This window comes from Helicoverpa armigera, chromosome 14 (assembly GCF_030705265.1).
Source record: "Helicoverpa armigera isolate CAAS_96S chromosome 14, ASM3070526v1, whole genome shotgun sequence".
NCBI lineage: Eukaryota > Metazoa > Arthropoda > Insecta > Lepidoptera > Noctuidae > Helicoverpa > Helicoverpa armigera.
In genome coordinates, this window is record NC_087133.1 from 3,787,300 (window position 1) to 3,814,349 (window position 27,050).

General features: G+C 38.6%; 3 protein-coding genes across 3 annotated transcripts in view; 1 reads left to right on the forward strand and 2 right to left on the reverse strand.

The window, feature by feature from the left end:
• Window positions 1-223: 223 nt before the first annotated feature.
• LOC110380771 (glutaredoxin-3) lies at window positions 224-2,050 on the reverse strand. Its single transcript, XM_021340878.3, has 4 exons — window positions 1,803-2,050; window positions 1,116-1,284; window positions 708-973; window positions 224-464 (listed from the first exon to the last, which is right to left on the reverse strand). The coding sequence occupies exons 1-4, from the start codon at window positions 1,850-1,852 to the stop codon at window positions 287-289; spliced, it is 663 nt and encodes a 220-aa protein (XP_021196553.3). The 5' UTR covers window positions 1,853-2,050; the 3' UTR covers window positions 224-286.
• A 154-nt stretch (window positions 2,051-2,204) lies between these two features.
• On the forward strand, window positions 2,205-3,544 carry LOC110380781 (probable prefoldin subunit 5). Its single transcript, XM_021340890.3, has 3 exons — window positions 2,205-2,446; window positions 2,627-2,836; window positions 2,952-3,544. The coding sequence occupies exons 1-3, from the start codon at window positions 2,345-2,347 to the stop codon at window positions 3,123-3,125; spliced, it is 486 nt and encodes a 161-aa protein (XP_021196565.1). The 5' UTR covers window positions 2,205-2,344; the 3' UTR covers window positions 3,126-3,544.
• A 528-nt stretch (window positions 3,545-4,072) lies between these two features.
• The window catches only part of LOC110380731 (homeotic protein proboscipedia), a 42,099-nt gene continuing 19,121 nt past the window's right edge, over window positions 4,073-27,050 (reverse strand). Inside the window, exons 3-4 of the mRNA XM_021340817.3 lie at window positions 6,423-6,565; window positions 4,073-6,251 (exon numbers count right to left, since the gene is read on the reverse strand). Of these exons, the coding sequence (XP_021196492.1) occupies window positions 4,854-6,251; window positions 6,423-6,565 (1,541 nt within the window). The 3' untranslated portion in view covers window positions 4,073-4,853. The remainder of the gene's footprint in view (window positions 6,252-6,422; window positions 6,566-27,050) is intronic.

A 27,050-nucleotide genomic window follows, 5' to 3' on the forward strand; every position in this document is an offset into this window, starting at 1 on the left:
CTTATAAGGAAATAAAAGCGATTAAATTCTGCTATAGACCTCAATAGAATTGGGCCAAACGCGACATCTACATCGTTACTCCGGAGACCATTGGTGGTCTTGCTACCTGCATTACTTTACACGATCAGGTTTCGTTGTCTAACTTGACATAAAATCGTCAATTTCCCACCTACATTTTGTATAGGCCAAGTTTCATTAATAGGCATACTGAAGCAAACATCAATTTTAATAAAAATCAATCATTTATTGCAATAAATTAAATTCCTACAATGGATTAAACCATTCATTAAGGCTTCAGTGTAGCATCTAATTCTCCATTAGCTTGAAGTTCCTTGATTATATCCAGTCCCCCAATGAGTTCTCCCTTGACATATAGTTGAGGGTAGGTAGGCCAATCAGAGTACTGCTTTAGGCCTTGGCGGACTTCCTCATCAGTCAGTATATCAAATGTATCATACGGCACCCTGGAATACAAAGTATATTGTTATTTAACAAGCCTTTACTTTTTAAATCTGCACTTCTGCAGACAATCACTTCAACTGCAGATTGTTTTACAAACATTTTGTGGACTCATTACCATTGTTTAACATCTATTTCACAACAGGCAGTGTAAACGTTCACAAAGAAATTTATCATGCTAAGTTTGATAGAAGCACTACTACATTATGTAGCATGGCAAGGTATATTCTCATTTGTAATATCCTTACCCCGTTCCATTAAGGATTTGAATTAAAGTTCTGCTGAATCCACATCTAGGTTGCTCACGGTTGCCTTTCATGAAGACCATAACATTATGTCTGTTAATCAAGGCTTTCAGTCTGTCTTCTAGTTTCACGGGAGCTACATCTCCGAGGGCAGTCTTATTTGTACTATGGGCCTTAACTTTGGAAGTAATTTGTGCTGCATCAGCACCATCAACTCTGTCTATTTGTGTTCCATTTCTAAATAATATTACTGTTGGTACAGAGTCAATCTGGAAATTAAATAATTTATTCAGTTTTTTTGTTGCCATTGTAATGATTTTTAAACAAGTCTGTTCAGCTGTTTCAATACAAATTAATTTATACACATTTGCATGTTATGTAGTGTCAAATGGATATGTGAACTAAGTTTACCTTAAACTGCAATGAGATTTCAGACAACTTTTCAGCATCACAAACAGCTACCTTGCTACCATTGGACTGTACTTCTGGTAGCTTCAACAGTTCCTTCAATACTTCCGTGACTTGCTTACATTGTTCTGCCCAATCAGCAGAAAAATGAACTACTGTTAGCACAGGTGTCCTGAAATTCAAATATCGATTTGGAACACAAAACTTCAAGATAACAAACTCATGTTGAGGTTTTGTGTCTCCAGTCAAACGGGACGAGCAGGTATTGATGTTATCAATATTTTATCTACAGATATCAGTGTTTTGTTTAGGTAGATAATTTGATACTACTAGAATAAACAAAATATGTCACATGTGTTAAGCATGGAAAAAATTACGGCATTAAAATTGTTATCTTGGGTGACCTCATGAAAAGGTGAAAAACGTTATGATAATTGTTTTTATTCAAATCAAATTAACACATTAAATTATTAGATAATTAATAACCTTGTAAAAGCTTACAATAAACGCTACGAAGATCAGTGTAAGAGCATTGAATCTTAATATTTTTTGTCAGTGAATTAAATTTGTGACAAACAAAAGATAATTAAGTATGTCCCACAGTAATTCAGTATGTATGACTCTGAGAAAATTGTCAAACAACTAAACTTAATTTCTTTATGTAATGTAAAAGGTTGAAAGATTTCTTACCTAATAAAGTTTTGAAAATTCTCAATTGTATCCAGACTAGTGACAGACATGACGAAGTTGAATTGGGGTTAAGTCTCACTCAGAAAATATTAAAACTGTTCACTATTAGTATTTAACTTTAGCGGTTCTTTCATGAAACGTGATACGACTGCGATATCACAAAGTTCAATACATATTATTTTAGTAAATACTAAATTCCAAAATAGTCTAGAATTCTGCTGTCTCCGGTGTCGATCGCAAATTGGCGATCCACAGATAATAAATGGCAAAATAGTGTTGTTATGAAAATAACTCAATTTCGATTACTTCTATCCCTGTCGATTGTTGTTATTATGTAAATAGTCGATTATTCCATAGACAAAGTGATATCTGACACTGACAATTGACAACGACAGCTCAAGATCCAAGACGAACTGTCTATTTTTGCTGTGGAGTAAATTATTTGAGGTTACTTCAGGCGAATAATGTTAAAAATCTTGCATTTATTTGAATGATTCATATTTGCTAATTGGAGTAGGCGTGAAATATATTTTTTTTCAACCATGGCCACCGTATCAAGTGCACCAGCCCCAGGCATGCATCAAATAGATCTATCTAAGCTCAATTTACAGCAGTTGGCCCAACTTAAACAGCAATTGGATCAAGTAAGTTAAAAATATGCCGCAAGTTATGTATTAAATATTCTCATGAACTTAACTAACTATATTTCTGTGTTATACTTACTCATCCAACTCGTTTTATTTTCGGTACTTAAAATTCTCAGGTTAAGTATGAAATTTTATTTTACTACATCTTGTTGACTATACATTTTGTGTATTTTTCAGGAAATTACTGTATTTCAAGATTCATTACATACTTTGAAGATAGCCCAGGGAAAATTTATGCAATCAGGTGAATGTGTTGAGAAAATGACTCCTGAGAGCAAAGGAAAGAGTATACTTGTACCACTGACCGGTTCTATGTATGTCCCCGGCACAATATCAGACACAGAGAATGTGCTCATTGATATAGGAACTGGCTATTATGCTCAGAAAGTAAGCATTCTTCATATCTGCTAAAAGTCTGAAATGTGAATAGAACTTCTTATTGGCTTTTTTCAGTGATGAGTAATTATTTAAATTGTTTCTTATTATGAATGAAACTTTTCAGGACATAGCCGGTGCTAAGGACTATTTCAAGAGGAAAGTGACATTTGTCACAGAACAAATGGAAAAAATCAAAATGCTAGGTATAGAAAAATCAAAGGTTCACAAAGCTATCTGTATGATGATTGAAATGAAGTTGCAAGCTCAGATGCAAGCGGCGAAACCATCTACTTCATAAAATATTTAGTTGTTTCTAAGTAACAATTGCTTTACCATTTATGTAGCCTTGTAACACGAGGCTTTATTTAATATAGCATTAGAATCTTGGCATTTACACCACACACCGCCTACAGGGATAATCTGATCACAATTTTATATGGAGTATAATATAAAACTTATGGCGAATTGTAAGAAGTTTTTACCTCTCCTTGAATACTTTTTCACATAAATGTACTGAACTTTATCATTATAGTCATAGGCTAAGCTAAGCGAGATTCTAATGTCTTAATTTTATCATAAAAAATAATAATGCATTTCTGTTTCTGAATATTTGATATATTAATAAAAAAGTGTATGACTTCATTTAGTTAATTGATCACAACTTTGTTAACCTCTCTCTTTTGGCATAATGTGTTTGATAATAAATTAATATCAGTATTCTCTATTGATTTTACTCACTAACATTTTTCTTTTTGTAATACTTTAGAAATTCAAAAAAGTATATGGCATTTTCTTGGCTATAAGCCATGTTTCTTTAGATCATATAGATATGTTAGGCAGCAATAAATTATTTGGCCATTGTATTCATGATCATTCATTTAAGCACAAACAGAAAATGGTTAAGATTTTAGAGATTTTAAGATACATACATACTTATTAATTTCTTACCTTTTTATGGGATTTTGTATGTATGTACTACTATAATAATTTCTGCTGTGAATGGAATGTAACTATTCTCCTATAACCATGTACTCATTATATTGACAAATTACAACTGCTTGAGTTTTTTTTGAGACTGATTCAGGCTCCAAAATTCTACATTGTTTTATGTAAGTTCTGCGGGACTGCTCATGTAAGACTACAATTTCCACTTTTCTTTATGGGAAATTGATAGGGAAGTCAACTCGCCTTGCGTTTCTATGGTCTTTTTTAGGGATAAAAGGGGTAAAAACATAAAACATGTGACACCAAATGATTTATTCTTTTAATAGGCCAAAATGATAGAGCTGATGATATCTACAATAATAATGACTTAACAAACTATCTTAAAATGTATCTACAATATGTCTTATAGTCACAAAACAATATTAACTAAATAAGGCAACGACTATTCCTTAAGTTTGTAAACAATTTCTATTATTAAGTGTCGTAAAATGATTTTTATTCATTATCTCTTATCATGAACACGTGAAAAGGTGTTTGGATACAAGACAAACTTTAAATATTTTGTAGAAATTTACATGGATACCAGATTTAATTACAATTTATTCATAATTATGTTATATCAACAGTATTTATATTGGTAATCCGCGCAAGTATGTATCAAACAATGGCTCTTAGATTGGATAAACTGTTAATTTTCTTTTCTTAAATATATCTCCGATCATGAATAAGTATTTTCGCAACTGGGCATTTATTTATTTTTAATCAAATTCATCATTATCTATTTTTATTCTGTAGTACGCATCAGAGTAAAAATTTATTTTAAATTATCTATTACAATAATATTAAGAGATAAGTATTTATTTACAATTTATTACATTATCATTTATCATAGCAACTATTATAACAAAACAAACTTAAATTGGATTAGGATTAGCCGTGAATAGCAATCTTATACTTCATCGCCTTTTGCGAACACTGGAGTGTCAACACCGTAACCCTTATATTTAAACGTCCCGTACACAGTATCATATAAATTATCTTACACGAACAGATCACTCGCCTGCTCGGCGAAGTCCTTATCTCAAATGGTGTAATATTCAGGTGCGAAATCGTTAGCGAGATTGCTGAGGAAGTGAAAGTCCGAGGAGGAGTTGGAGTTGTCTCCGGCAGGCGCGGCGTGCGTGGCCTCGTAGAACTGCTGGAAGGAGCCGTAGCCCTCGGCGCACTCGGTGCCGTTGTAGGCCTCGCTCGCCGCGCCCGCCGCGCCGGCCTGCGCGCTCCCCGCTGCGTACCCGGCTGCTGCTTGCTGCGCGTAAGCGTTCCCATCATAGTAGTTCTTTGAGTAGTCAGCTCCATGCGCGGCCTTCTGGCCCTCAGTAGCATAGTAGTTATGCCCATGGTCATGCTGCGCACCTTCGTGGTAGTGGTAGCCGTAGTGACTATTTGCATAACCCATGTGTTCTCCGGTGTAACCCTGCGACTGGTCATATCCAGGATGACCGTATGCTACTTGATCTTTGCCGTATGCTGGATATCCATAGTTTTGATACATCTCATGCGGGTATGTTTGCCGGGATCCTACACCATTAGTTGTTCTCGTGGAAGGAGATCCATCTTGCCGTGAATGCTGCTGGTTGCGCACATATCCGTGTTGTTCAGCAGTCTGAATTGCAGTCCCGTAAGCTTCGTAGCCTCTGTTACCTTGCGGGTATTGTGCTAGTTTACCAATGAATTGTTTGGAGTCCATGCGGAAGTCAGGGTGCGGAACGAACTGTCCGGGTGGCGCGTTACCTCTGATGACATAAGGTGGCATCGCATTGGGCACAGCTTGAGGGTGCGGTGGGCCTGGCGGGGCATTCGGAGGCGATGGTCTGGGATAGTGGCCCAGTGGACTCGGGTGCATGCTCGATGGAGTACCTGGCGTTGACGACGGTGTCAGATTTACTGATGAGAATTTTCCGCTATCTGCAAGTCCAACTACTGGGCCAAGACCATCTTTAGAAGACGATGGCGATACCTTACACGTGGCATCCAATGACGGTGATCGCTTCCTTGATTCTTGTTTGATCCTCTTGGTTAAGTTCCTTGGAGCTGTTGTCATTACTGTGATAGGAGGATGTCCGTCTCGCGAGTCGTCTTCTGCAAGTTTGTCGAGAGAAGAGGACGAGGCCACGCTAGAGGCGCCGTCACTTGCAAAGCTGTTGTTGTTGGTAGCGCTTGGAGTGTTGTTATTCCGTGTGCGCGACGCTAACTCTGGCAGATCCTCTGCCGGGGAACAGAGAGCGCCGGGTGGTAACTCGCAACCCTGGCAACTTTTCTTGCCAGAGAGCGGTCCGTCATCGTCTAAAAATTTGTCGAGTCCTGTCTTAGAGCTCTTTCCCCCTTCTGAAGTAGTGGAATCCTTATCGTCGCCATCTTCGGTCTTGCTGAGCGTCTGTCTCTTGTGCTTCATACGCCTGTTTTGGAACCAGACCTTCACCTGTAACAAAAAGGATCGCTGTTACATACAGTCTCACATACTTCGAAATATTCTAACAATCTGAATTATCAAAAATCTTTGTGATTATTTTGTTAAACAAATTTTAATCATCTCTTCGTATATCATCATCTCCTTTACGTTAGTTCCAAATACGAATACCTACTGACTTACCTGTCTCTCAGTAAGGTCTAATGAGGCTGCGATCTCAATTCTTCTGGGTCGGCACAGGTACTTGTTGAAGTGGAACTCTTTCTCCAACTCCAGTAGCTGTGTGTTCGTGTAAGCCGTGCGCAATCGTCGCGGCAATCCATTCTCTGTAAAAAAACGAAGTTTTAAAACTATTCCATTAATGGTTTTCTGCTTTAACTTTGTTGAACGGCATATTCCAAATAAATTTTATAGAATGCTATTCCTGGAAGCTTTCAATAACATGGTTGTGAGGCGGGCTCGCGGGTACGCTTTCCTTTAATGTAATAACTTGATCGCATGTCAGAGCACCGCCCTTGACGCCATTGTGTCGAAACGGTGTTCTTTTTATTTTACCACAAAATACGAATTGGAATTCGAAATTCAAATTACAAAAGGGCGGCGAATAATGGGGCGATCGCGTTCGCGTGATGGTTCGGCCGCGGGGCTCGCGATGTCATCCGTGCAGTGGTTGTGGGTCTTATGTCGTGGACAATAGAGGTCATTATGTGATGTTAGTTTTGTTGATAAGGTGGGGTTGGTTCGTGTTTGATTGACGTGTTCGTCAGGTCTCGCCATTGCTATTGGACAAGGGCAGCTGTCAATCAAATTGTAATGCAGCCCTCGGTTATGCTTGGTTGCACTGAAGTAAATGCTAGTTTTAATTTGTTAAAATTATAGAGACTACCCTTGTGTGTCTATATACCGCATACACATTGCTGTGCTTACATCTACTTCTTTGGTACCTACGGTTAGTTCTAGCGCTTCGATAAATTCAGTGCAGGTAGAGGTAATTAATTCAGCCAACTTGCATAAGTCCGTGTACTTGGTCAACGATCCTAAATTATCGGGTTACTGAACCCGAAACTCGATAGCCCTTGGTCATCCAACAGAATTATCAAGTCTTAGTATAGAGGGGTGCGAAAGTGTTTACTTACAGTAATGTTCCTACATCATCTATGATTTAGGTACCTCCGGTTTAAACAGTATGTAAGAACATAATCCGAGATATATTGACCTCTAGAGTTAGCCTTTAAGATGCTGACGAGGAAACTTTTAACTAAAAGGTAGATAGTTGTGTATATTTCCGAAGAATGGAAATGTGTTTGTATTGTTTTTCTGCAGAATCTTTTGCACACTGTCCATAGAGGTTTGAAGTACCACTGGACGGCAGGAATAATGAAATTCCCAACTTGTGTGCACGCATGTACCAGGATGAATGTGCGAAAGATGCAAGTTAGTAAGTTTTTGCGGCGCGGCATAATAAGCACGATTATGCGGGCTCGAGACTTCGTATAATGTTCGCATTATCTCCGTGTACACTTCCGAACCACTGAACAACCATTTTTGATGTGGTCTTCCCCTATACGTTCCTATTCTTTGAACTAAGCTTCATGAATATTTGCTTGAATTCAATCGTGGGTGTTAAATAAATGATTGATCCCTGGTGATCAAATGCTGTCTACAGTGATGATTTACATCCAAATAAATTACGCACGTAGAGACTTGATAAGGTGAAGCTGATAGGTTGTTCTTCAATAGAATATTGTTCTAAAGCTTATTGATCAACTTGATTATCGTAACGTACTGTATCTCAATTTGATAAATATCTAAGCAAGAACATCAATAACAGATTGTTCAATCAATCATGATGAACTAGTACGATTTTATTATCGAGACTCGCACGATACGGTACAGGGCAATCTGAAAGGTCGGAGGTATTAAATTATGAAGGAATGTAAATATTTCTTTATTGCGCACCCCTGTCTTGTCTACAGCGTGTAGGTAACAAATGATTGCCAAGTAGGTTGTTTAACCCTCCGGTTGCGGACAGGGTATGTTGGACCGAAGATTTACTGCGGATTAGGGGTCACTACATCGGTCAAGTCAAGAGTCCGCTTGTCCGCACTTAATTTGATAATATCACTGTACTCCGTGTTTGAATTGAATTATTACTTTTTAAATGGGAGTTTGTTTTAAGCCAAGTTATTCGACTGTATTTTTGGACATACTTAAGCTTTACAAGTTAGGTTATTTAGGCGAAGACGAAGTCGATTATTATGATTATTGCTTTTCTACAACAAATAGACCTTCTAACTGTAATGAAGTTGGACCCATTGAAAAGTAATATTTAATCATTGATTCCCAAAAACAGCTAGCTGTAATCCCAAGCATTTGATCCCCGACGTGTAAATGTAATGTAACAAGCAGTTGTAAACAATTTGCGGAGTTGCCGAGAGCACTCCCTCGGGCAAGTTTAAATAATTAATCAAGAGCCGGTAAAGGATTAATGCGGTGGCCAGTTGGTGGTTGGATGCCATTAGAGATCGTTCGATGCCCCTACGAGGGCCGGAGAGACTAAATGCTGCGGTCACATTATTTGTGTCGGAGGCGCGAGGAATCGAGGGTTACTACTGCTTAATTGGTTTTCTTAACATGTGGATGTGACACAAGAATTGCTGTAAAATATTTTAATAAGCTGCTTGCGAGCGCCTGGGATGCTACAAGTAGGTAAGGATACCTGTAGTTGACGCCTTCGAAAATTATTAACCTAGGGGGGATCGAAGAAAAAGTTTGCATCTTGGAGATGGAACAAAGTAAATGTAGTAAGTTTTCACAGAAAAATGTGAGAGAGCGGAGTCGCGTGCCACACACTGACGGAGATGATAAAGTGCCAAACATTTATTTTGAATGTTGCCGCTGCAGTGGAAAAGTTGCCGAGCGAGGGGTTCCCACCAAGAATTATTACGTTATGAGGTGTGAAAGGCATAAATGTAAAAATTCAATATTTCAAAGAAAAAAGCAAAATTTTTCCACAATTTCTTGCAGTAACAATGTCGTTTGGCGCGTTATGGGGAAAAATGAGCCGATGTGATATTTTGTTTTCTTGCAACATTGACACATACGAGTACCTACTTATACCTTTCTTAACTGCAATAAATAAGCTTCGATTGAGTTATAAAATCACAAGGAAATAATTTAAAATCTTATCGATAATGTCAACAGTTTGAAATCCTAAAGCGAGTTTCATTCCGTCTTCTGTCAAAATATAGCTACAGTAAACAATTGAGATTGCTAATCAATTTGTACTTGAGTGTGTCAGTGTCGCAACAATCGATCATGTTGTGGCGGATTTGTATTTTTCCGATTAGCCGGCTGTATCGGGGCCCTGTTTGACATTGTCGCATCAATTATAACCGTGGATTACGCCGAGACAGATCTAAGACGGTTCAATTTCGTTTCGGTGCGGGGAAGAACGGCGGGCTTCGTGAAGGGTGATATCAGGAAGTGACTCGAGATTGCCTTATCAGAGCTTGATGAAGGCCTGATGCTCCCCATTATGCACGCTGAGTTCCGCTCGTGTCCCAACTTCGGGGTTTCGCGATAAGTTTTTTTTACTCGATGCGTCTGATGGCCGAAATGTAGAGTAGTTATTAGGTACCTATATATGTACTCTTCCAGTTAAGAGTTTTGCTATTTATCAAACATATAATTTTGATATTACTAGTAAAGTGATGCTCCTGCAAGCAGGTATTTCTACCCTTTAATGAAAGTTTGCGTTCACATTAAGTTTGTTGGAAACGTAACGAGTGTCGGATTGTGCTGGATCCCAAATCCATTTGGGTGATACAGAAGGTTATTAAAAGTTGTCGCACAGACAGGCGGTGCGAGTTTGGAGCACTTTGACAGCCCGTCCCCAGGGAACGCGGTTCGATTCCGACGACTAGGAAATTTCATTAATCCCGTTATTAAGAAGTTCTATTTTCCTAATCGTTTGTTTTAAGTTTTGAAACCGTTTCGCTTTGTGGAACTTAGGCGTCACAGTATATAAAGGTGTGTAGATACTCTTGAGTATTTTTAATTGAATTTCTAATATATAGCGACCTTCTTATGACCTATCTGTTATGATTTATAAGTACTATTTCGTTTGGGTTGAAAAATGCTGCCCTCTGCCCTTAAAGACGGAACACAAACCTGCGACATTTTTCCCCAAGAACTGCGACATTTACTATCTTTATTAGCTGGTCGATAATAAACTCAAAGGGAATATGCAAAGCGTTTTAAGACTGGCGGTATTTAATTGCCCTTGAAAGGGGCGACAAAAAATAAACGATGGTGGGGTATAAATAACGGTGCACTTTTCATAATCGCAATTGTCGCCCGGAGAATATTTAGTGCGCCGTAAAACTGGCCCGATTGCGATCCTTGGGGATGCGTGGGGCTAATAGTGTAGGGTAGCGAGACTTAACGAGATGCAAGTGCAAGACCTTATCGACTCCTTAAAAATGACAGGTAGCTCGCTGGATGGGGTGGCGAGCTTTTGCAAGTGTTCCATAAATTGGATTGTGATTCAAATAAGACCTCGGGGTAAATTAAGCTGTTTTGTGCACCTGATGATGACGGTGTTGGATTCTTTTATGTTAGGTAAATCTAGACTGCTTTAGAAACTAGGTACCCAAGAAGACAGAAACTAAAAACCTCAATAGGTACCTAATGTAAAAGGACAACTGTTTAAAGAACCGTTTACGTTGTCACTTAATTCGTATTTTCCATAAACAGTTTAGAAACAAAGACAGTGGTTTATAGGAAGTTAAAACCCACAAAGAAGCGGGGAAGGCAGGCGGCGGGGAATAAATTTTATTTATCAAATAAAAAGGATGGTCCGCTCGTTTTTCACCGCGCTACAGACATTATCGCTTCTTTTAATTATTATCCCGCCGATATTTATGCGAAGTACACTATGCCTCCTCTTGTACTTGTGCCCGATGCGTAAAGCAAAAAATTAGGGTTCCCTACTACCGACATAAATCCCACCCTTAAATGGTGCGACTATTAAAAGTAGATTTTCGTCGGCAGCCCTCCATATGATTTTGGAAAATAATTTAAACGTAGCGTACGTTCTTGTTATGATTGATATTTTACCATACGCGGTGCAGATATAAAGTGTATAATTTTGCATTAATTTGCATAACTTATTGTGAAAATAAAATCGCTGGATGGGAGATTGAGGGCATTAAAATCGGGTTTTCGTTAAATCCTTTCATCGAGCGGTGGAAAACATGGTTGCGAATAATTTAGGTCAATACCTATCAAGGATTAAAATGCTTTTATAACTATTGCGTCATGTACAACTATTAAGTGCCTTATTGCATGTCTGTATGAACACATAATTATAAAAAAAATAAACGAACGTTTTAATTCTGGTAGGGCGGCGCCCTAGCCACGCGGCCTTAAGGAAATGAAGGAAAAAAGCGGCGGAAGCTGCGGCCCCCCTCTCTCCCCTTCCTACGTTCCCCGCAGCCACCTTGTGGCTTTTTAAATGGAAATTTATTGTTAAACACTTCGTCAGACGAAGAGCCGAACGCTTAACAATATGCCTAGTGGCGGCCTTGCTTCAGCCCAGCCCTTTGTTTGAATGTGCTGACCTCACTACAAAGTTAGCTTTTGATTCCACGCCGCGATACAACTATGTAAGTTATTTTATAATTCATGTTTGCGGTACAGCCTTAGAATATTCCAAATAGCTCCATTATTATTATCGAATAAGTTTTTTTTTGTTTCACTCGAACAAGCAAATGAGTTTATCGTTGGTAAGTAAACTCGTTCAAAAGTCACTGCTTTTGCGAGTTCATAAAATTCACTCGAACCGAAAAGCTGGCCGTGTTCCCCACAATTGAAAAGCGCGAGGGAGCTCCGGCGAGTAGATAGGGCACTTACTGTAAAAGTTAAAGCTAATTGCCCTTAAGACATATTTTTAATTTCATTGCCCATTCCTTCTTTCTTAGTGTTTGTTGGAGTTCACTAACTCTTGGTCCCGACGAGATTGCAAGGGTAGCTGTAATTGCCATTTTTACGAGATAAGGTCACAACTTTAAATGTCGAACATATTTTATGTTGCATTCGGGGCGGTTTTCGCGCTAAACGAAATATTTATTTGACATTAAGAGTTTTTTAAAGAGAACTTTTGAAGAGCGGTATGAAATAAATTTCATCTTGATTGCGGGAATAAAAATCCAAGTGGTCTAGTTTCAGAATTGACGTGATAAGACTAGTTTTTCTTAAAAGAAAGTTTATTTGGAATTTTAATCCTTTAAAGTCGGGCATTAGGCAGACCAATTAGTTACCGTGGTTACATGACTTATCGTCTGAAAACGTAGGTACCGCACAAATAAAGAAAAACTACAAATGGAGGATAAGTTCAACTAATGATTTCCAAACGAAAAAACTGTCCTTAACTGACTTTCTTCTTTCAAGTTTTGATTTCTAGGTATAAGATAGATCAAGCAAGAAATGATATGGTGTACCTAGAGTTTTATAATTTGGATATTTTCATAACATGTGATTGTTTCCTTAAATACTGATGATCTTTGAACTAGAAGGCGAACCTACGAAGTAGCCTGCTCTTACCTTCTCACGCTTTTTTCTTCACAGCCCAGTCTCCGATTCCCAGAGGAGCTGTAGTCGGGAGCACGTGGCACAATACCACAAAGCGGTGGCCAGTAGCCGCTCTCCTTTGTATCCGTCTTACCATTCATTCAATCTGTCATTTCATTTTCATAAATGAATCATTCTTCATTTGAATTCGGAGGTTTTTTCTTGGCCGCTGACCTGCCCACCGCGGGGGTCGCCGATGACTGATGATATTTTAATGGTTTATTTTTCTTTAACATTGTTATCACTAACTATTGTAGTTGGTAGCTAGCGGCGTGTGTGGATGTACAAAGAGATTCTTTTCTTGAATTTTAAAATTTTTATTTTGCTCTGTTTGGTTTTTGGCGGGGGATGTTCTTTGTTAGGTTTGGTTTGGTTAGAATTATCGCTCATTGATAACTTTTGGGCTCACATCATCAGCAACTAATCTTAGAGAAGGTTTGTTTTAAATCTAAGTACATAATTTGTACCTATCTCAATTGCATCCTCTGTATTTTACTGACGTTACCGTCACTGGAGCTACGTATGCATACAGCGACCAGATTGCCATAAAGAACAATGTACACAGAAATATATTGAAATCCATAAATCCATTGAACGCTGCGCCTCCAAAGACTAAGTAATAATAAAGCTATCAATGAACAAAACAATAAGTTGGTCCGGTAGCGTGACACAGAAGCAACAGCAGTCAGCTGTCAATAGATGTCGCTGACACCGCTGATGAATGAGTGCGTTACGTGGTGCGCCCGCGCCGACGCGCCGGTCATCATTAGCTGTAGCTCGAATGAAAAGGTACAGAAGGCTAAGTCTGAATATATGCTAATAAAAAGACTTGATTACGACAGACCTATTGGTAGTACCTAAGAGGTTTGTTAATATGGTAGGTAGATGCAATGATAGCTTGATCAGCTCATGTAGTAGAGATTTCTTTGTAGGTTCTAATAAAATCTATAACGAAGCACAGTTGTTATGTGTCTTGTGTTAGAATAAGTGTAAGTCTTGTGTTCAGTTATTGTAAAAAGGCGCAAGTTTTACCTTCTGCATGTTCATGTGTGTCGTGTCTAAATATTCCATAGTAGCTAAATGTTGGTCGGAGGCGGAGATTAAAAGAAACAATCCGACGGCTGTCCAAGACAACAGAGCGGAAGTCGGTACATGACTTTCAAAGCTTTATCTATTTAGGATTTGCCTTATTGTGTCTAGTAAATGAAAATATACAAAGAACCGGAACGAGGAGGTATATTATATTGCATTGCATGATAAGATAAGGGAAGTATTTCACTGGTTTTTCTCCGATAAATGCATGCGATGATGCAATCATCCTAATTTACCAAGAGTAGTGAAAATGTCGTGGATTTATTAGTTTAGCCTATGAGCCATTTAACTTTACGTTATTCTAGCTATGCCATCACTTCTTCATTCATACGCTAAATTCTGCCAAAAGTCGGCGTCCGAGCGTCGCGAACAAAAATAAAGCGAAATAGAAACTTATTTAATTTTAAACGTTTTGACATTTGTCTACACACATGAAAACTATATCCGATCTTTTGTTTTTTTCGTGGCGAGTTTATTTTTGCGTTTGTCAAGGAAGGTGTCGATGGATGCGTCAGTGAGGACTTTCCGGTCACTGGAAAACCGAATTTTGTGAGAACGGGCGCAGTCTCTGCCTTTGAGTCTGCAAACATGTGATGCAACTAGATATTTTTGATATTGTAGGAATAAACCGTTCTTTGTTTTATTGTTAAATCCAACAGGATCATTAACTACCTACAGATCAACACGACTTGTTAACGGACATTACTGTAAAATCGTATTCCTCAATTGACACCTACGTTTTACGCAGAAGCTGATGAAGATAGCTTCGACATTGGGCTCAATCTTTTCAATAAAGCTAATTTTATGTGTCCATGTTGTTAACACATGAGGCTGTGTGATATTGCAGTGACATGTTTTTATTTGTTTAGATGCGAAGGGCTAAAAACATACGAACACGACGTGTCTGCCAACGCACTCGGTGCGTCGGACGGGGCGACGATTGACGCGCGGGCGACGCGTCCTGCTGTCACACACGATATTCCGACATTTTAAAAGCAACATTTTATTCAATTCGATGAAGATACGTCAGCGTTGCCACGACGTTTGGTGTCAGAAATAACATGCTTGTAGCAGTTTTTTGATCGTGTTACCTACGTTTTGGACGAATTGTTTGTTACTAGCTGAGAATCTTGTATTTACGAGAATTTGCTGTTGTTCCACGTTTTGACTGAAATGTTGACAGTTGAAACAATAATATTATCTTCAAACATGGGCGTAGCCAGCTTTGGGCTCAGGGTGGGGCAGCAGTCAACCTATCCCCCGGGGGAGGGCGGGGGCCCTCCGATTTTTTGTATCTTGAGCCGTTAATTTCTTAATTTGCGAGTTTTTAGTTTTTATTTTCAGGTACAGAAAATAAACAATCACATACAGGACAAAAGCCAAAAGTAAGGGCTTGTAGTTTCTGAATACGCGAGCGAAGCGAGCGCGAAATTTTTATCGAACTTAAACCAAATATTACGTAAAATTTAGCCCAAACGTAGTTAACTTTTTGTTTGTTGACAAATGCAAAAATAAGGGCATATAGTATCTGAATACGCGAGCGAAGCGAGCGCGAAATTTTTATCGGACTTAAACCAAATATTACGTAAAGTTTAGACCAAACATACTTAACTTTTTGTTTGTTGACAATTGCAAAAATAAGGGCGTATAGTTTCTGAATACGCGAGCGAAGCGAGCGCGAAATTTTTATCGGACTTAAACCAAATATTACGTAAAATTTAGCCCAAACGTACTTAACTTTTTGCTTTTTGACAAATGCAAAAATGAGGGCATATAGTTTCTGAATACGCGAGCGAAGCGAGCGTGAAATTTTTTTCGGACTTAAACCAAATATTACGTAAAATTTAGCTCAAACGTACTTAACTTTTTGTTTCTTGACAAATACAAAAATAACATAGTTTCTGAAAACGCGAGCGAAGCGAGCGCGTTTTAATTATTTTTTAAGACTTATATTTTCAGGTATAGAAAATAAACAATCACACACAGAACAAAAGCCAAAGGCAAGGGCATGTAGTTTCTGAATACGCGAGCGAAGCGAGCGCGAAATTTTTATCGGACTTAAACCAAAAACTACGTAAAATGTCGCCCAAATATACATTTTCATGAATGGGGGGACTAGGTACGACACACCTTTACGTCCATACGAAAACCCCCTCGCTCGAGTTAGTAAAAAAACATTATTTAATCAGACACCATAGAGGTCAGAGCCAGGGCCCAGGGTGGGGCAAGTGCCCTAGCTTGCCCCAGTGTGGCTACGCCCATGTCTTCAAATATTGAAAGTTTTAAAAAATAACAGTATCTTGAATGTTTGCTACTGAACAAATACCATAAGCAACTAATTAAGCAACACCTACGTAAACAGTAATACCGCAATGATTTGCAATATCCACTATTGATACTATGCCGACGTCTATCAAACGTGACGTAAATCTATTGGATAACAGTATTAAATATCTACTAACTGCTCACATACAAAGGCCTGCGTGTATTTTATATGGCTCCGACGTGCTAAGAAAAGTTTTTATTGCAGCAAATAATAGGATTCACATTCACAGTTGGATCGTATTCGTGGAGTTTGGCGTGGTCGCGCCTGTGCTATAAGTAGTCGGAAAGTTTCGAACATTCGCTTATAATGCGACTAACTCGCACCGTGAATGGCCACCATGTTTTGTTCTTACTTATGTACGCATATCCGTCTGAGATAACATTTCTCACTTTGTCTGGGTATCCATTACAAAATAAGTATATGAAGATAAGCCAAAAATGTTGATAAAATGTACATTACCATTTTGTTAACATTTAAGCTACTTGTACTTATTTACTGGTTATGCTGCTCACAGCATATTTTAGATATCTATTATATCTATCATTTATATCTGTGAGCTGCGTTAATTTTTCAATAACCCTACCAAGCCTTTAATTATAAGCACTTGCTATTTTCAAAACTTGTAACGTTATCATAACACAAAATCTGTAGTTTATAATGGCGAAAGTTAGGCAACTATTAAGTGGTGGCACAACATTTAAGTGGCCATCAAACCCTGCTTAGATGGCAATAAGTTAGTATCAAACTTGTTTGGGGACAGGCTTCATTAAGGGGACAACGGGGCAATGCATGGCGTGACGTACGGTGGTCAGCCCAACTCGGCCCGTTAGATGCAAGTGTCGCACATTGAGTGGACTCGGGCTAACTGGACCAACTTTCCTCTTGAATATTCCTCTCGCGCCGCCACCACTTGTTTATGGAGGCAGGATTCACCCCCGTTTTTGTGGTTTCGCAAGTTAGTGCGAATGGCCAGTTGAGTGTCAACCCTTAAGATTTAGATACCGAATTATGGTACGGGCCTTTATAGCCTATAACTGGAACTTTAAATATTTTACATAGCACCCACCCTGCTACTGTTCGCAACTTTTGGGAAATCTAGCAGTAATTGTTTATACACACATTCCTTAGGAAAATCATTACGTCAAATACCTATATGATTTATTCAATAATCGTTGTCAATTCAACGGATTAACACATCATAGCATCACTTAAGTAAGATTACGACGTGAGCATTGTGTTTGTAAAGACAATATTTGCTGGGCAAACATTGGGGGTCGAAGGGCGCTAGTTGCCCATAACATGGAGCGCCGAAGGGAGGTAAGTGCAAGTCACTCATATCAATATCAGGCAAGCTGGGGGCTTTGGGGGCATCGCCGTGTTTTGTTTCACCAGTTTTTGCGTAACTTGTGGAGTTGTGGCTCCCGTTTTAAACTTTGTAACAAGAGTTATCGTTACAAACTGATGTGCTTCTCGGATAAGGGTAGTTTATTTTGTGTTTTGTGAGAGATTTACGTCGTGTGATATAAATGTAGTTCTAAACATAACCAAGCTAGGAAACCTTTTAAGTATTCTGCTGCTTGATTGAGTGTTTTCACCGAGCAAAAGTATTCCTGTCTTACAAATGCATTCTATATTCTAGAACTTTCAATTATTTAAACCTGAAGTTAACAAAAAAGTCTAATACAAGAATTAACAAAAATCTTTGTATGTAACATAGAAAATATTTCTAAAAAACCATCTACCGCGATTACAAAGAGAAAAAAAGATGTTCCACATCAACTTTCACCTCGATACTAGTAGAGTAATGACGTCGCTTGGCATACAAACGGTACACGCCACGGCCGGTGCAGCTCTCCACATTTTTTCTCCCATTCGTCGTAATGGGGGAAGGGGGGGACTTTCCTGCACTACTTCTGCTTGTGTAAAGTTCCCGCTTTGACGGTAGGCATCCGATTGCGGTGACGGAGCACCGTTACATTTGCATTGCATCATTGCTGGTAAGGTACGCAAAAAATATCTGTGCTACTGCGGTAAATGTTTACTTTTTTTTGTAGTTTTGAGTACTTGCTTCTTACTTGTATGTATTTGAAGTCTATATAGGTATCTATCTTTATGATCAATACCTTTTAGAATAACTATGTCTATCAATATGATTTTAAACGTTTCTCTTTATATGACTGATGGCTACAAAGGACTCATCGTTTCGATACCAGTGACACTATGTATTGAATCCTTAGACAATGTAGGAACATATTTTTTTTTCACTTTATGTAAGTAGGAGATTGATTAAAAAATTCAATAGAAACTGTTCAAAGTTTTTAGGCGCTTTCCAAAAACCTCAAACAAATATGTAGTAGGAAAATAATAAAATTTTGCTTGCTGTCTTTACACAAGCCGCAGTGATTTGGCGCTTTTGACCCCATCCTACTCTAATGCTTCTGTCTGTTTGCAAAATAAAAATCAAACGTGGCCTTATTTCTTTATATTGAATTATTTGGTGTCATGCTTACGAAAAACTGTTTATAAAAGTTTAATTAAAGTTATCTGTGTAAAGAAACTGTACACTACTATGTACCTAACTATACGCAAAGGTTTATGAAAACGTAAACACAGAAATAAGTACATTAACCATTTTAATTTCCTCGAAACTTTCCGCTGGTTGTTAAAATAACAAAACAGCAAATAGATTCCAAAATAAATCACCAGATTAACGTCTTCCATATTTTCTTTTTATGACTTATGTCTGCGAGTGCCAGCTTTTAATTTCGCCCAGTGAACGACTTCGATTTTCCTGCAGTTTAAAAAAGTAACTTATCAGTTAAGAAGAACGGGACAGCTTTATTACGTCGCTGAAGTTAGAAGGAGACGAAAGAGTGCACAAGAGGGAACGAAAAATAAAACAGGGGAAGAAAGTTAAGCGTCCGTGACTTTTCAAGATTTTTTCGGCGTTTATTTTTTAAAGTTTACGCCCGGCGCAGTTCTGTAGCGAGTATATAAAAGCGAGCGTTTTCCGATTTGTCTTTTGTTTTCCTCTTTTATTTATTTCGTTCCATTTCTTTTTATAGACGCTACGGGAACTCAAGAAATAGAATGGTTTTATGTAGGTATGTTTGTTCATTTCGTTTAAGTTTAATGATTAGGTATCTACTTTACGATATACATACCTAAGTAGGAAAAGCTTTTCTTTCACAATATGGCGCCAACCGTCGTGTATACAACCATATCGAATGTCTGGTGTTCTCACGCGTAGAATAAAAATAGTCCGACAGCAAATGAAATCTATATTAGAAACAGTAATAGGTTCATAAGCAATAATGAAAGTAAACTTCCGAACCCCCTAATTACTGTGGAACGTCTGAAGGTAAATAGTACGAAGGCGCAGTTCGATCATCCATCACTGATAGAGAGCCGCTCTTTGTGGCCACCGACCAATTACTGGCATGAAAATTAAATTCACGAAATCTAATTAAGAACAAATTGTTTTATTTATTATGATGCGTCGGGGTCATTTGTTCTTGTCGCGGTGTGCTCTGCGCGGCGCCCGGGGCGGGTCCCGCCTGTCCGGAGAGCGCCCATCAAACCAAGCCTGAGTTTTTTGGACGATCGAGAGATGCCTCGGAGACAGTCAACGCCACCGGGTGATGTAATGAACTGGCCTGAGACCTTGAACTCGCTAAAGTAAGAAGCCTTATAAGAATACGTATGCAATAACCAAAAGTTTTACCATAATTTTGCCCTTCACTAGGGCTGGTTATGACGTATGTAGTACGGGGGATTCGGTAATGTCCTCATTTGTTATGTTTGCAAAATGGCCGTATTACTGGCCGCCGACAGCCGACACAAAGACTGACAACGTTTTATTGTGAGATTGCCTACAAATGGATCGTATATGTTCTGTATTCGGCCCCGTGTGACCACTTCGTGTATTTCTTTCGTAACTTTTTAGATTTGTATTGATAGGTCGGTTTTCTTTGATTTTAGTAAAAGGTTTAACGTTTATTAATAAAAAAGTAGTTTAGCTTTAAGTTTTAAGTACGTTGCTCATAAATACTAGTATTCCAATAACATACATATTTGTTTTACTATAAGTACCTACCTATTGATTCTAAGGACCGCGTTGCTGAAGGCCTTGATCGATTTCATTAAAAAATAGTTATTAATCGTCCGTGATTTTAATAGTTTGTAGATATGTACTTTATTATATTATGGTAGAATAGTTTTTGTCATTTATGTACTTATAAAATACTTAGTTGATTACACTTGATTCTAAGATTGACTTTGATGTCTTGAATTCAACAATAAATAAGTAAAGCACAAGAGATCGCTATGGAATCGGCAACCAGTGTTTCATGTTCAAATGAGTTAGTAGAACACGCGTGATATCGGCGAGGTGCCGCCATACATCACGCGCTCGGAAGGCCCGGTCAGCACCGTTCCAGATCCTCAGATATCGCTGACCCACTGCTCACCCTGTATCAACAAGGTCGTCCAGCTAAGGGTCGCAAATGAATTACTTCTGTACTACGTCATAAAAATGCTACTCACAAAAACCGCCTACGATCCACTACAGTGACCTAATTCAGCATGAAATTATACTAAGATTGAAACAGTGGCCCCCGGCCGATGTCGTATTCACGTTCTGTTCTGGACAGTTCATTTTTAATAATAAATGAGACGAAATCAAGACATGACGAATAAATGAATCCAGAACTTGACGAATAAATGAATATGGAATATGATAAATGGAAGGCTCGGATCCCTCGCGAAGATTTTTTCTTTGGCTCCGGCCGAACGGAAGACGCTGGCTTTTTCCTTTTGTAGCGGGACAGGTTAAGCGTTTTTTGGACGGCCGAGCCAGGCGGTGTGATATTTATCATTTGATATAAAAGTCGGATCTCCAATTGTGTTCTCACTTTGATTTCGGCCACTGGATTCCGAATTAAATAGTGAGTTGGCTCGATTAATCGTGTGTGGTTTGGTACGCATCATTAAACTTGTGAATGTAATATTTTAGTTTGGAAGTTGTGTCGAAAGAAAGAAACATTGGCAGCAGACGCGTGATCCAAACGACCTCGCAGCGCGGAGACGGGAGACGTGTCGATTTAATCCGGGCCGCGTAATCCGCGACTGCACTAGTCACTGCCACGTGGTTCTATGATAAAGTACCCGAACAGATTATGCAAATTCTTCAAATTCAATCTCTGTCCCTCTCTGGCACAGATTATATATGTGTAGCGCTCCCGTTCTCGCGACGTAGCTCACCCCACTGACGCGCGCGATGTCTGATGGATGATGCGTTATTCCAATAACAATTTGGATATCGTATGTTGAATATTTGAAAGTCAGAAATGTGTTTTATATGAATGGATGCTGCTGTTCTGATGCACTTTCTACGTTTAATCATATATCATGTTGTCGAAGATAAGCACTTTGTCAATTTGTGTGCATAGGTAAGTTGTCAATTTTAGAAGAAAAGTGTAAAATTACTTGTGATACATGTTTACTATTATTCAACTTGTACAAATGCAATTTCCTCGGAATAGTGTAGTGGTCTGTGTATAGTAATCAAGCATGGGCGATCGGTAAGTAGATGAGGTGAACACGTTAGTTCTCAGTAATCGTGCGAGTCCGTGCGAACGGGCATTTTATACCTGTCACACATTCGCTGCTAAATGAACTGTCGATGCTATCGGTTTTTATTATCTACAACTAATATTCACTCGTTTCCTTCAATCTTTTAACGTGATTATTTCATCAAATGGATTGAGTTTCTAAATCGTTTTTGTTTTTTATAACTCCTCATTTCATTTTATTATCTACCGTGTGATTTCAACCTGACATAGAGTTTGAAATTCAATTTCAAAATCAAATTCACAGATCTTTGATACTTTGACACGACAGATCCATAGGGGTGGGTCCCAATGAAGGAAAAACCAACGCTCAACACTAACATGTAAAATTCCACACATGTGCTAAACACTGGGCTGACTGTCCATCGAGATTTGACACAGGGTCGGTGAGTCAGCATTCCTACTGACTTCGGCTCGCGAGTAACACATGCACGGAACGTGACTTGCACCAAACTGACAGGCATTTTTTAATTGCTTGTAGCTTAGACAATTCAATGCTACTGGTAACAACTCAATTCGACACGTGTTGTGTATTTTTTCCGCGTACAAAACCTCAAACCTTGATTTTTTTCGTAGGTACACAAAATGGCATTGAGTCATCGCTTTATGTAATTTTGGCCTTTATTCTTTTTCCTCTTTGCATTAAACCCCTTTATAAAACAGAATAACCGCCTAAAGCCAAAATATAAGCCTGCTGTATCAAGCATAAAGCTCTACCATAAAAACAAAAAATAATTTTCGGAAAAAGCATTCGGCAGTTAAATAAAATCATCCTAATTAGGCATGTAACTGCTTTTCGTAATATTTCTTTTACATAAGCCACCTTCATTTTGTAAAAGCATCGTGAACCTACGCTGCGAACCGCAAACTGGCATCGTCGGCGGTCAGAAAAGAAAATAGTGCACGTCGGAATAATAACTAAAAAAAAACAAACCTTGGTGGTTTGTCTGTGTGTGTAGCAGGAGTGTGGGTAGGCAGCCTGCTAAACGCAATATAAAGTGTGGTTGTCGTGCCATGTAGGTATAGGTAGATATTCCCTCTCCCCGCGCGGTCATTAGTCCCGCGGGCCCCCGCGCCCGCCAGGAGAAAGTATGATTTTACTCCTATAAAGCCGTATTTCTACTCCATACAGGAATTCGAATACGCGTGGAGAAGTTCCCGGGTTCCGAGAAGGACATGTGGCGGTTGCTTGTACATAATATCCAAGTTTAAACAATCTCAATATGGCGGGTGTGCGTTAATTTTCTCGTTGTTTGATGTTAACTTACAGCCGGGTACGAACAATGTTGTAAAACAATTTGCCTCTGGAGAAAATTTTATGTAAAGATTTATTATTCTTATGTAATTATTTTTTCGTAACTTTAGCAACTCTACTATCATCAGAATATTCGTGTAATATATAACTCTATCCTATTCCATTTGCTATAAAAGTTACGCAGCATTTTGTTTCTTTCACAAACCTGCCCAAAACATTATGATACAAACGTAACATTATAACATTCATTTAATTATGAGCCAGTTATTTATGGAGCGTCCTTCCCATCGTAATTAGAAGGTACCCATACATATATACGTTACAGTAATATGAAATATATGTATTTATTTAAGTGGAAAACTCACATTCGGTGGTGTGGGTTGTCCCAGCTGTGCAATTAGTGTGACCACGTGTCCGAGGGGACCAACCGCTTCTACGGAAAAAAGGTACGCCGTAGCTGACCAAATTATTGTGAGGTCTCATTGAAGATTATAGCTTTCAGAACTGTGCTGTGTACATGATAATTATAGAGTAGAGGTAGGTATGTTTAGTAGGTGGATTCAATTTTCAACATATACAGAGATGACTATTTACTTTTATTAACTCTTTGGTTTTACTGTAGTTTTATTTCAATAGATAGAGAACTTAAACAAACAACGCGATTTTCATTGGAGCTACTTTTGATAACTCAAACCTTCAACATATAAGTCTATCAGGCTAATACCGAAATACAAACTCTTTGCTTTAAAGTTCGATATTTAAAACAAAACCATAGACGTCACACGGGATCGGCAGAACGCTACACAGAAGGCGAGAGGAGCGCGGGAGTCACCGAGACACGAGGGTCGTTGCCATATCGATTTTCGATTTACACCCGCTGCACTCGAAGTAGGTCAAGTGCTGCCCGAGGATCACCCTGATCTGATCCTGCACGCAGTCAGATATACGGTTTTGTATTGAGATAAAAGTACATGAATAGATTTGGCTTCTGGTGTTTGCTGAGCCAGGAATCAAGAGAAGAATCGGGTTTTGAAATTCGAATGCTTTGTATCTGGCTGTATGCTTTCAATGTAAGCTATACTATTTATTTTTCATGGATATTCACTGAAAAATGCTATGTATAAACATTGTTATTGAATCTAAGCTGAATTAGCTGATGAGTATGTTAGATTGCTTTTGTCTGTTCTACAATTTCATTCTCTTGTCGTAAATGTATTTCAATTGAAGAAATAATATTGAGTTATATTCATCATGCTATATTGATTCACTTACCACTAAATCAGTTTGTTTATTCTTTGTTATTACTAAACTTAAATTATAGACACTGTCTACGCATTAGGTGCCCAAAATTGAGTGATTAGATTTCATTTGAGTTACAGTTCGCGTGTGTCGGCGTAAATAGAAAAGTTATCGATACTGAAATGAGGAGTTTTCCAGTTTTCATTAGGGTGCGATCGGGGCAGTTAGAGCCCTTTTATTATCTGCTCGGCTTTAAATTGCCAAAAAGAAATTCCTCCCCAGGAAAAAAGGGGAACCGGGACAAAACCTTGTCCTCAACTTAGCTACCAATGGCACACCGTTATTTAAAAATCGAACACGATAAGAGCCGAAATGTTTTTATTTTTTTAAATGGAAAGAATTTATGTTTGCCTTTAAAAGTAAATATTGCAATCGATGGCAGTTTACAATGGCGAGGCTTCGATAAGGAGTTTTTATTAGATTTAGCGACAGTTAGGTTTCGGACTGTGCGTGCCTAATGTAGCATTCGATTTTCGGTAATGGTCAGCTGATAAGCAAATGATGTCATTATTGACTCCGCCTTAGTTTGTATCGTTCGCGTTCCATTTCACTTTCGCGAAATGAGACTCGTCTCTGGACCAATAAAAATATCTCGTTATTGGTTGACAAAAATAAAATTTTATGGTTTCGTTAGCAGTAAAGTGTGATTTTAATTAAATTTCAATGTTGTATCGAAAGAGATAATCAGATGGCTGTCGTCGAGCTATACATTAGAGCGGCCGGGGGTGAATCCGACCCAGTGTGATACACCCCCGGCGCTGATAAAGAATTGAGGGTATTAAACGATTACAAATGCTTCGCGGTTCAATAAACAACCCACTGGAGGAAACCAGCGTCTTCCACGAATTACTTAACGTATAACGCTTTTAAATATTTCTTTAAAAATAAATGCCAGCTAGTTTCAATGTAGTGTTAGCTATTTATCTTTATTATGGCTGAGTTAGTGAGGGAAATAGGCGATTATGGCATTCGCACACAATGGGTATGGTTATGCAATATGGATAATTTTAATACGTTACTGCTATGACCTTAGCCGATGACAATGTGCTACGACATGAGCAAAAACCATGTAGTAAGTATCACACATTACATAACTTAGCATTGTATGCATCTGAACAATTGATACATAAGTGCAAAAAAGTTTGATCTGCAAAAGTGCAAAGTATCACACGCTTGCTACTACGTACACATCGGAAACTCTTCTGAAGAAGATCACGTTTACAACCGCATTCAAAAGTAAGAAGTGAGGCGACAAAACTGTTCAGATAAGGGACACCTTCATCCACTCTTATTTATGTAGCCCAGCTTCCGATTGAGAGCTCGACGAAAGAGGCCGGCATTTACACGCGAATACTTATCTACCCCCGACCCTACATTTATTTCCGTCGAACTTCCCACAGGCTGATTGTGCATACCTTTGCCTAAGAACCGGTAACTTTTCAAATAGTGAATCGAAACTGTGTTCGAATTTTCGAATGTAATAAACAAATGGGTTTTCCATTTCAAACTTTTAAAGCTGTAATCTCTTAAGTAAATAAACGAAACAGATAAATAAAAGAGGACATAGAGAACAATAAAATCGAAACAGGGAAATATTTAAGGTGGTATTTTTGAGCGGGAGTCGCGTAAAGTTAAATGAGTTTGTTGGCACCGAGTAATCGCGTCTTTGTTGTGTTACTGGATCAGATAAAAATTGTCGATACACTTCGCTTGATTTTAATATTTATTTATTTTAGAAATTTTGATTTTAGATTCTTTGTGTAGATAATATAGCAGAAACTTTGTATTCTCATTAAGATATATTTTTATAAGCAGTTAAGCATGGGTGCAGGGAAATCGGTTTGATAACTACAGAACGATTCTCCCTCGCGTCTGAGCCATTACAATGCAAAGAAAAGTAATACGTTCAGAGGATCTAATAATCTTAAGTGTATTGTATGTTGAACATAACATTTGAAACCCCTAGCTTTTTCACGACGATTTTTACACTTCCGTGTTTCCATAGATAAGCAAATACGGGGACGCGTGTGATGGATATTAAGGGCACACCTTACATCATTTGCGTTATTACCCACCGCTCGTCCCCGCGGGGGGAGGCGGGGAGCCGCAAGACGCGCTCCTTATATCTAGATGTTACACCCCCCTTAATATGCTAAAATCAAATTAGTTCCAAAGCGGAGTGATTCCCTCGCAATCGATCGCCCACTCTCAATATTACGCGCTGAGGGTTGGGAACGCTTTATTTGAATAGCATGCGTGTTCCGCTTAATTAGACATTGCATTTTTGAACTATAATGTGAGATGTAATAGTGCGATGTTATCGGGGAGCCTTGGAGTTGGTTCAAAGCGTCAATTTCCTGCGGGATTCCTGTGAGCAGTTATCTCTGCGGGGATCGGGCGGTGTCAGCGGTAAGTCGCGGGTTTCATTAGCACGGTCTTAGCAAATTAACACCCTCGTGACGAGACGAGCCGGCTCGTGTACCCGACCACTCACAAACCCTCACGTTAACGCTATACTTAATGGTTATTTCGGAACTATACCTTCATTGTGACATTTATCTTGTGTTCGTCTTTAA